At 34.1% G+C, this 12,101-nt stretch overlaps 2 protein-coding genes across 2 annotated transcripts; one reads left to right on the top strand and one right to left on the bottom strand.

Annotated features, from left to right (window-relative positions):
• The first annotated feature begins 1,260 nt into the window (after positions 1-1,260).
• LOC123685273 lies at positions 1,261-3,087 on the top strand. Its single transcript, XM_045624928.1, has one exon. It carries the CDS (start codon positions 1,261-1,263, stop codon positions 3,085-3,087), a length of 1,827 nt encoding a protein of 608 aa, XP_045480884.1.
• A 1,690-nt stretch (positions 3,088-4,777) lies between these two features.
• On the bottom strand, positions 4,778-8,354 carry LOC123685272. Its single transcript, XM_045624927.1, is given in 2 exon segments — positions 4,778-7,768; positions 7,770-8,354. Coding segments are annotated over 2 exon segments (3,576 nt in total).
• Between the last annotated feature and the right edge of the window lie 3,747 nt (positions 8,355-12,101).

The following is a 12,101-nucleotide window of genomic DNA, read 5'->3' as shown; positions in this document are numbered from 1 at the left end:
CTGGTGGTGTTGGTGGATCATCTTACATTAAACTACCTAATCAAATTTCGAAGAAAAAAGCATGTATCAACGTTAAGAATAACGATGAGGCGTGTTTTTTTTTGGAGTGTTGTTAGCGCACTTTACCCAACAAAAACTAATTCTGATCGTACTACCAATTACCCTTTTTACTCGAGTGTACTTAGAACTGATGGATTAGAACTGCCTATGAAACTATCTCAAATTACGAAATTTGAGAAAATGAATGATATATCTGTGAACGTATATGGTTTACAATTGACTGAAAAAGAAAATCAATCATTTTATTCAGTTTCACCTTTAAGACTCACACAACATCATCTTGCACACAATCATGTGAATTTACTAATAGTTCAAGATAAATATTTCCCAAATTTGAGTGACTACGATGTAGCAGCAGCAGCCGCCCAACCATTAGAAAATATAAGTATTTCTGAAATTAAATATCACTATTGTTGGATTAAAGATCTTTCCAGACTTGTTTCAAGACAGCTCTCGAAACATAAAACGAAGAAATTTATATGTGACAGGTGTTTGAATTATTTTTCATCTCAGATAAAATTGAATGAACATTTTGAGTGGTGTAAAGATTTGAATAATGAAAAAGTAACTTTTCCAAAGTACGATAACGTTGAATTTAGAAATTTTTTTTTCAAACAAAAATGTCCCTTTATTGTGTATGCAGACTTTGAATCCTTACTAAGACAATGCAATAAGAAAATCAGTGAAAAATCATTCAAGTATCAGGAGCATGTGCCATATAGTGTGGGTTATTATTTAAAATGTGTATATAATGATAATTTTTCGCGTTATGCTAGTTTTCGTGGTGAGACGTGCTTGGATTGGTTTGCTGATGAAATAGATAAAATTGCATCCTTTGTTTATAGCAATATTAAACACATTGAACCTATGTCAGCTGCACCTAGAGATGTTGGCACACATTGTCATATTTGTGAAAAAAGTTTTAACGATAAGGATGTAATAGTTAGAGATCATGATCATTTTTCATCAGAATTTAGGGGATGGGCACATCAGCAGTGTAATCTTAATTTCCGAAAACTCTTTATTGTGCCCATAGTTTTTCATAATTTATCGAATTACGATGGGCATTTTATCGTGAAGTCTCTTTTACATCGAGGCAACATCACTACTTTACCAATTAATAAGGAAAAATACATTTCATTCACATATTTTCATCAGGAAACCAAACTCAGATTCAGATTTATCGACTCATTTAAATTCATGGGGGCTAGTTTGGATGAATTAGCTTCTACTTTAATTCTCGAAAATTTTTACAATCTTAAGAAAGAATTTTCAAGTTTGCACGATAGTGAGTTTGAGCTGCTAACTAGAAAGGGTACTTTTTGTTATGATTATATGACTGACCTGGACAAGTTAAACGATACAGCACTACCATCAATCAATGAATTTCATAATAAATTAACCAACTCACACATTGATGCTGAAACCTACCATCATGCTCAAACCGTTTGGAAAACATTCAAGATAAAATCGTTAGGTGAATATAGTGATCTTTACATGAAAACAGATATACTTTTGCTCGCTGACGTAATGGAGAATTTTCGGAAAACAGCTTTAGAGACATACAAACTCGATCCGGCATGGTACTACACTATGCCCGGTTACACCTGGGACTGTATGCTAAAGTATACTAAATGTAAACTACAGATACTTAAAGATATTGATATGGTTATGTTTGTGGAACGGGGTATACGTGGGGGAATCAGTTGCTGCATGCATAGACTATCTGAAGCTAATAATCCCCAAATGGATAATTTCGACACATCAAAACCCGAGTCATATTTACTTTATCTTGATGTAAATAATTTATATGGATGGGCGATGAGTCAATATTTACCATTTGGAGATTTTGAATGGTGCGATACGTCTGTTGATGTGAGCATTGTTTCTGATGATGGTCCAGAAGGATACATCCTTCAGGTGGATCTGGAATATCCGCAACATCTGCATGATCTACATAAAGATCTACCACTGTGTCCGGAGCACAGCGTCCCTCCTGGTTCAAAGTTGCCAAAATTACTATGCACACTCTCCGATAAAAAAGATTACATTATTCATTATCGCAATTTGAAGACAGTGTTAGAATTGGGGTTGAGATTGATAAAGATTAAAAAAGTTTTGAAATTTAAACAATCTCCTTGGCTGAAACCCTATATCGATCTCAATACAGAACTACGAGCAAAGGCAACAACCAAATTTGGTAAAAATCAATTTAAATTTGCAAATAACGCCATTTTTGGTAAAACTATGGAAAATATTCGACTACACAGGGTAGTTCGTCTGGTAAATCGCTATGAAGGTCGTTTCGGAGCCAAAAATCTGATAGCATCGCCAAGATTCCATAGTCGTACTGTTTTCGGTGAGGATTTAATGGCGATCGAACTCAAAAAGAATGAGCTTTTGTTCAATAAACCTCTATATATAGGTATGGCTATTCTTGATATTTCAAAGGTGTGTATGTATAATTTTCACTATAAGTATATGCTACCTAAAAATCCTGATGGTTGTAAGATTATGTATATTGATACCGACTCATTTTTTTATGAAATTAGAGGTTGTAACCCATACGAACTCATTAAAATGGATTGTTATACACACTTTGATACTAGTGATTACCCTAAAACCAATGCTTTCAACATTCCATTGGTGAATAAAAAGGTACCAGGTTTAATGAAAGATGAAGTGAATGGTGAAATTATCACACATTTTGCGGGTTTAAGATCTAAAATGTATGCTTTCAAGGTTCAAGGGGGAAAAATCACAAAAAAATCAAAGGGTGTGAAAAATTATGTTGTCAAAAACCACTTGACTTTTGATGATTATGTGAAATGTCTCAAAGAAAATGAAAAACTGGTTTTACCCCAAAATACAATCGGCTCCTTTGCACATGACATCTATTCAATTCAGCAATCGAAAATAGTATTGAGTGCACAAGACGACAAACGCTACTTAATTCCTTCATCTTTTGATACGTTACCTTGGGGTCATTATTCACTACAACCACACACATCATCACTACTATTTTGATCGAAATGTTGATAGAGATTTTTTTTTTATGCTAAATCCATACAATACATTCCAAAAGATTTGTAACTTCTGGAGATGAATATAGTGGTATAGATTATTAGAATTGTATAAGATCGAAATGTTATTCGATATAACTAAAGTTAAGATAATTCGTACTATTTGTAATAAAAAATGTAAATAAACATGTTACGTTGATGAGTTTTTTATTTTTTATTCCTCATGTACTGATACAATATACAAGCACATCTGCAAGAACCATAAGCTACACAATGTGTTCCAGATCCGTCTGATGAATCCTCTAAAGTTTGAGATTTTTAATTTTATAGCATAATCAACCAACTCATAGTCGAATAATGCTCTATTGGGTAGCTTCACAGTTAGATTTTTTTTGCTTTTAACATAGAGTCCATAACCTTTCTTATATTTCTTCACATAAAGACCATGCCCAACTGCTTCCATTACCTTGTTGTGGCGTTGATGTTCAACTAATTTTTTGTAACATTTTTGGCATCGATAAACGTTTTGACAACAGCGCTTCCACCACCAAGTAAGCTACCCAAAGTGCTCAAGCCCACAAGAATTGACATCAATGGCAATATGCCTCCTGACTTACTGATTTCTCTTGAAATAATATCTTTTTTTTATAAAAATGAAACCTCATATTGGAAAACCCTTCATAGGCCAAACATCACAATACCAGATGATTATTCCATTCATTAGCTTAATCAGTGAAATTCATAATAATCATAATGATCGAACGAGCGTGCAGAAGCTTCTCTCACGAATTTCAGCTGGAGCAGCAGCTGCTCCAGCTGCTGCTGCTCGTGCTCCTCCTTCTGCTGCTGCTGCTGCTGCTCCTATATTTATTGCTGCAGCAGCTGGAGCAGCTGCTGCTCCAGCTGAAATTCGTGAGAGAAGCTTCTGCACGCTCGTTCGATCATTATGATTATTATGAATTTCACTGATTAAGCTAATGAATGGAATAATCATCTGGTATTGTGATGTTTGGCCTATGAAGGGTTTTCCAATATGAGGTTTCATTTTTATAAAAAAAAGATATTATTTCAAGAGAAATCAGTAAGTCAGGAGGCATATTGCCATTGATGTCAATTCTTGTGGGCTTGAGCACTTTGGGTAGCTTACTTGGTGGTGGAAGCGCTGTTGTCAAAACGTTTATCGATGCCAAAAATGTTACAAAAAATTAGTTGAACATCAACGCCACAACAAGGTAATGGAAGCAGTTGGGCATGGTCTTTATGTGAAGAAATATAAGAAAGGTTATGGACTCTATGTTAAAAGCAAAAAAAATCTAACTGTGAAGCTACCCAATAGAGCATTATTCGACTATGAGTTGGTTGATTATGCTATAAAATTAAAAATCTCAAACTTTAGAGGATTCATCAGACGGATCTGGAACACATTGTGTAGCTTATGGTTCTTGCAGATGTGCTTGTATATTGTATCAGTACATGAGGAATAAAAAATAAAAAACTCATCAACGTAACATGTTTATTTACATTTTTTATTACAAATAGTACGAATTATCTTAACTTTAGTTATATCGAATAACATTTCGATCTTATACAATTCTAATAATCTATACCACTATATTCATCTCCAGAAGTTACAAATCTTTTGGAATGTATTGTATGGATTTAGCATAAAAAAAAAATCTCTATCAACATTTCGATCAAAATAGTAGTGATGATGTGTGTGGTTGTAGTGAATAATGACCCCAAGGTAACGTATCAAAAGATGAAGGAATTAAGTAGCGTTTGTCGTCTTGTGCACTCAATACTATTTTCGATTGCTGAATCGAATAGATGTCATGTGCAAAGGAGCCGATTGTATTTTGGGGTAAAACCAGTTTTTCATTTTCTTTGAGACATTTCACATAATCATCAAAAGTCAAGTGGTTTTTGACAACATAATTTTTCACACCCTTTGATTTTTTTGTGATTTTTCCCCCTTGAACCTTGAAAGCATACATTTTAGATCTTAAACCCGCAAAATGTGTGATAATTTCACCATTCACTTCATCTTTCATTAAACCTGGTACCTTTTTATTCACCAATGGAATGTTGAAAGCATTGGTTTTAGGGTAATCACTAGTATCAAAGTGTGTATAACAATCCATTTTAATGAGTTCGTATGGGTTACAACCTCTAATTTCATAAAAAAATGAGTCGGTATCAATATACATAATCTTACAACCATCAGGATTTTTAGGTAGCATATACTTATAGTGAAAATTATACATACACACCTTTGAAATATCAAGAATAGCCATACCTATATATAGAGGTTTATTGAACAAAAGCTCATTCTTTTTGAGTTCGATCGCCATTAAATCCTCACCGAAAACAGTACGACTATGGAATCTTGGCGATGCTATCAGATTTTTGGCTCCGAAACGACCTTCATAGCGATTTACCAGACGAACTACCCTGTGTAGTCGAATATTTTCCATAGTTTTACCAAAAATGGCGTTATTTGCAATTTTAAATTGATTTTTACCAAATTTGGTTGTTGCCTTTGCTCGTAGTTCTGTATTGAGATCGATATAGGGTTTCAGCCAAGGAGATTGTTTAAATTTCAAAACTTTTTTAATCTTTATCAATCTCAACCCCAATTCTAACACTGTCTTCAAATTGCGATAATGAATAATGTAATCTTTTTTATCGGAGAGTGTGCATAGTAATTTTGGCAACTTTGAACCAGGAGGGACGCTGTGCTCCGGACACAGTGGTAGATCTTTATGTAGATCATGCAGATGTTGCGGATATTCCAGATCCACCTGAAGGATGTATCCTTCTGGACCATCATCAGGAACAATGCTCACATCAACAGACGTATCGCACCATTCAAAATCTCCAAATGGTAAATATTGACTCATCGCCCATCCATATAAATTATTTACATCAAGATAAAGTAAATATGACTCGGGTTTTGATGTGTCGAAATTATCCATTTGGGGATTATTAGCTTCAGATAGTCTATGCATGCAGCAACTGATTCCCCCACGTATACCCCGTTCCACAAACATAACCATATCAATATCTTTAAGTATCTGTAGTTTACATTTAGTATACTTTAGCATACAGTCCCAGGTGTAACCGGGCATAGTGTAGTACCATGCCGGATCGAGTTTGTATGTCTCTAAAGCTGTTTTCCGAAAATTCTCCATTACGTCAGCGAGCAAAAGTATATCTGTTTTCATGTAAAGATCACTATATTCACCTAACGATTTTATCTTGAATGTTTTCCAAACGGTTTGAGCATGATGGTAGGTTTCAGCATCAATGTGTGAGTTGGTTAATTTATTATGAAATTCATTGATTGATGGTAGTGCTGTATCGTTTAACTTGTCCAGGTCAGTCATATAATCATAACAAAAAGTACCCTTTCTAGTTAGCAGCTCAAACTCACTATCGTGCAAACTTGAAAATTCTTTCTTAAGATTGTAAAAATTTTCGAGAATTAAAGTAGAAGCTAATTCATCCAAACTAGCCCCCATGAATTTAAATGAGTCGATAAATCTGAATCTGAGTTTGGTTTCCTGATGAAAATATGTGAATGAAATGTATTTTTCCTTATTAATTGGTAAAGTAGTGATGTTGCCTCGATGTAAAAGAGACTTCACGATAAAATGCCCATCGTAATTCGATAAATTATGAAAAACTATGGGCACAATAAAGAGTTTTCGGAAATTAAGATTACACTGCTGATGTGCCCATCCCCTAAATTCTGATGAAAAATGATCATGATCTCTAACTATTACATCCTTATCGTTAAAACTTTTTTCACAAATATGACAATGTGTGCCAACATCTCTAGGTGCAGCTGACATAGGTTCAATGTGTTTAATATTGCTATAAACAAAGGATGCAATTTTATCTATTTCATCAGCAAACCAATCCAAGCACGTCTCACCACGAAAACTAGCATAACGCGAAAAATTATCATTATATACACATTTTAAATAATAACCCACACTATATGGCACATGCTCCTGATACTTGAATGATTTTTCACTGATTTTCTTATTGCATTGTCTTAGTAAGGATTCAAAGTCTGCATACACAATAAAGGGACATTTTTGTTTGAAAACAAAATTTCTAAATTCAACGTTATCGTACTTTGGAAAAGTTACTTTTTCATTATTCAAATCTTTACACCACTCAAAATGTTCATTCAATTTTATCTGAGATGAAAAATAATTCAAACACCTGTCACATATAAATTTCTTCGTTTTATGTTTCGAGAGCTGTCTTGAAACAAGTCTGGAAAGATCTTTAATCCAACAATAGTGATATTTAATTTCAGAAATACTTATATTTTCTAATGGTTGGGCGGCTGCTGCTGCTACATCGTAGTCACTCAAATTTGGGAAATATTTATCTTGAACTATTAGTAAATTCACATGATTGTGTGCAAGATGATGTTGTGTGAGTCTTAAAGGTGAAACTGAATAAAATGATTGATTTTCTTTTTCAGTCAATTGTAAACCATATACGTTCACAGATATATCATTCATTTTCTCAAATTTCGTAATTTGAGATAGTTTCATAGGCAGTTCTAATCCATCAGTTCTAAGTACACTCGAGTAAAAAGGGTAATTGGTAGTACGATCAGAATTAGTTTTTGTTGGGTAAAGTGCGCTAACAACACTCCAAAAAAAAACACGCCTCATCGTTATTCTTAACGTTGATACATGCTTTTTTCTTCGAAATTTGATTAGGTAGTTTAATGTAAGATGATCCACCAACACCACCAGCACAATTTCCCATTTCGAATTTATTAATTGCAATTTCTAAATGAATAATTTTACTCAATGCCCAACCGCTGCCCTTGTTTGACATGTCTTCCATATCAGCTACGATACGTTCAGTTATATGAAAATCAAACCACACTTTCAATTCGGTAGATGAATCAATCATAGCATTAGGAGTAGTGAAAAATTTACGATCAACAATTTCACCATCAACATTACTTTTAATGAAATCTGCACAAAAAGTTGTGTTCACTTTCAACATTGGCATATCTCTCAAAACTCTTAAAATTTTGTTTTTAAATAAGTGAAAAGCATCAACCAAAAATGGTTTAACATCAATATGACTTAAATTTATAACAATACCTGTTCTCACTCTACAATTGTAGATGGCATTAATTGTGCGCCAAATAACGCGAGAACTGCGCCTTTCAGTTTGCCCTAAACCTGAACCTATTGATTTTTCTCGAATACAACATTTTATGAAAACACACATTCTTTTCAATTGCGAAATCTTTGAATATATTTTACGTTTTTGACCAATAGTGAAATTGAATCTTTTCAATGCTGAATTACATCTATGAATATGTTTGTATATAACTCGTAACCATCTTTTTGCATTCGAAGGAGAATAATTCTCTTCCATTAATTTCAAAGTTTGATCGATTTTGGTCAACGTACCTTCAAAATTGTTCATTTCTATTCAGTACACTCACACACACAAACAAAAAATACAAAAAGTGGAGATGAGGTTGGTATAGAAAATAAATTACAATACCTTGTTACTTATGCTACAACGATTTCAAAGGAAATTGCTTGGTGTGCTTTCCCTGTGTCCTTTTTCCCTCGGAATATTAGTGAATAGTTCCCTGTAGAAAGCTCATCGGTGTGTTCTTTGTACGGTTCTGTTAACCTTTTTGGGAGAAAGGTTAAAAAATCCTCGAGCTCCAAAATCACGCTGGGACCAAACTTTGTATTCACCAATCTGGCCTTTTGGATTTTATATTTCTTATCCTCTTCCAGCTCCCCGATGCTTTTTGTAGCTTTCCTATCTTCTATGAGAGATTTATTATTAATTTTCGACAAAAAATCCATTTCTAAAATGAAATTGAATAAGAAAAAAAAACATGCTTAAGATTGGGAGATGAGCAAAAACTTACTTTGTTTTTATACGTAGAAGCCACTGAATAATATGGAAATTTCTGTTATGAACGATTAACGCTGTGGTTGTTGTTGTTGATGCTGCTACTGCTCTATGAATAAAGTAAATATTTTTTATATAAGGATACAAAATTTTCAAATTAATGCTTACCCACAGAGTACACACACGCACAGAGAGAGATATGGTCAACCGCTCCAATAAAGTTTCGAATTGCAACTCGAATGAACAACAACAACAATGTATTGTCAGACGCAAATGAGGGAGAAAACTGTGATTTAGTAAGCAGAACGGCTGCTTAAATATGCTCAATTCACCCTCTAGGAGATGTGACTCACAATATTGTTTACATTTGGGAGTTGACTGCTATGCAGAAACAAAAGAGCTTATCCCAAATAGTTTTCAATATTGTAGTTGCAGATAATCTCATATGTTGGGAAAAAATCACATGGAATGTTAATGACAAATCTAATTGAACAGGATTTTATTCCAAAAAATAAACTCACATATTGAAAAATGTATGTTTTACTTTATTATGATAGTAATGCATGTACTGTTGCTTGAATGTTTTTTCGACACACTGGGCACTCTTTGAACGCACAATCGGTACAAGCCACCATATGCCCACAAGGTGAAAAAACGATAGCCAACTCGTCTTTGAAACAAATTTTACATAAAGTGATGCTTTGCTCTGATTCAGTACTCGGAATCTCGTTAATCACATCCTTTTTACTAGACAATAAACTCTTATATTTTTCATGAACTGCTTCAACGAATGTTGGAGTCTTTTTCAACAATAAAAAAAAATACATTTGGGGAACCAAAGTGCATGCTATTCCCAAGGATCCTCACTCCAATCTTCAAGGCCTCTTCCGCAGTAAAAACACATGGTTTGATCACCAGTAAAATCCTGAGGCAGCTAATTGTGAGGGTTTTTGTTTCATACATTTTGACCAATTATCAAAGGTTGATAGCCTAGATTCGTATGTGATCTGATTCAGGGGGCAAGGATCTTTGGCTTTTTGTATGACTAATTTTTCAAGTAGGGTTTCAGTTCGGGAATTCGGTAAAATTTTCACAGTCGACATCTTGAAGTTATATTATAATCAAATTAATCTCTAAATTTTATTGTCAAGTCGTGATTCTGCAATCATCGGTTTGCCTTTTGACTGAGTCCGGTACTGCTTTCTAATCAACGATACTCAGCTGTTGTTATTGTTTAGATTATCTCGAATGCAAAACGATATGTTACCATATTTCCATCCCCGATATATCTCACATGCTTGTTGTTGTTGACAAAAATTCCTTCAACAAAATCGCTTTCAGACAATTTGTTTGGCTTTGTCTGAATCCTAAAATATTTTCCCGAATCCCACAGCGAAAAGCTACCTAGTTAAAAAGTGTTATTTGCTTTTTCATATCACATTGAATGCCAAAATTCCATGCCTTGATTATCTGTAGATTGGGATCTGCTTCTCTATACATTGATTGTGGCATAAGTCCAGCAAGGCAATTTGCCCATGCCGCCAAGCTGAGCTGCAATAATTGTGTAATATCGTTTGATGATTGGGAATGGGAGTTGTTTATGTCACAAATCGAAAATGATTACCAAAGAGAATGTGGAGCAACAGTTGTACGATGTGATTGTGAATGTATGATGACTAGAGTTAAAAAATGGGGGGACTGCATATATTTCAGTACATCTGACTTGAATAAAATATCTGAATTGAATCAACTGCTAATTATCAATCGTCTTGAGATGCTGAAAAATCTACGAATATCTCTGTATTACTTCGTGGACACCATCAAAGGATTAACATCACAGAACAAACAAAATTCTGTTGAAGATTATATAAATGCTTTCTGTAGAATTAATCCATGTGTTCAGAGTTATGCAATTTTAGAATGTATGTACTTCTATAAGAATAAATTATTGAACGATTTAGATAACATAACGTTGTGTCAATAAAAAATCATCTTCCTCTGATATTATTTTTCAATAACCAAACCAATTCCTTCATTCACCCCTCCTCAAAACGATATATCTCACATGCTTGTTGACAAAAATTCCTTCAACAAAATCGCTTTCAGACAATTTGGCTTAATCCTAAAATATTTTCCCACAGCGAAAAGCTACCTAGTTAAAAAGTGTAATTTGCTTTTCACATTGAATGCCAAAATGCCTTGATTATCATACCCCAGTACATTCAGGCCCTATAAATGTGAATGCAACACACCAAATAAAACACGCTCAACATTATGAACAGTATGGAAAATTCCACTGCGGATAAATCCAATCTAACCATCTATTTGTACCACTAATTTACTTCTTTACAGCATCTCTCCCTTATAGCTTAGTCGTTAAGAGCCTTGGATCCCAATCCAACGCCCCGGGTTCGAATCCCACTCAGATTTTTTATCAGTTCAAGATGGTAAAACAGTTTCCACCACCCAAACTATCCACCACAAGATGGCGCCGCGAACGGTAAAACAGTTCCCACCACTAGCTTCCAAAAGCTACCACAAGATGGCGTCGCACTCCAATATTCCGAACCCAACTAATATCCAAAAGTGAGGTTATGCTCGGATTTGAGCTAGAAGCCCCTTACCCCTAACTACTTTGTGCAAAATGGATTAATATTAAATAACTGAAATAGCAGATAGATAGATACAAGGCAAACTGTATAATAAATAATGAGAAATCCTCGAAATAACGTTTGGGACCTCCTTCGAATTTTACTATTTTTTTGGGAAAGCTTTCTTTTATTCATAAGTGTCAAATTTCCTAGCGTTGGCAACTCTGAGAACTAGTAATTTATTATTTGCATTTGGTAATATTTCATAGAAATTTAAATTTTGTTCACAAAAAATATACATGCGAATTGAAAACATCCAATTTTTAAGTGCTCAATGATCATAACAACTAGAAAACATGATGTCAAATAGCATAGGTAACAGTGATATTTCAGGGACAAAGATCATTGTTTCAACCCTTAATGTGCAAATTTTCAGCTCAAAATTATTATTAGTTTTCCATAAACGTGTAATAGGCCATTCCGGTGAATCACCCTGATAATGTTTTAT

The sequence above is a fragment of the Harmonia axyridis genome, chromosome 7 (genome assembly GCF_914767665.1).
Source record: "Harmonia axyridis chromosome 7, icHarAxyr1.1, whole genome shotgun sequence".
Lineage (NCBI taxonomy): Eukaryota > Metazoa > Arthropoda > Insecta > Coleoptera > Coccinellidae > Harmonia > Harmonia axyridis.
This window is presented reverse-complemented; position numbering and strand designations above follow the sequence as displayed.

Excerpts from the sequence above, each read along its gene's own strand:
- LOC123685273 (XM_045624928.1), top strand. The coding sequence starts at position 1,261 with ATGGGGGCTAGTTTGGATGAATTAGCTTCTACTTTAATTCTCGAAAAT.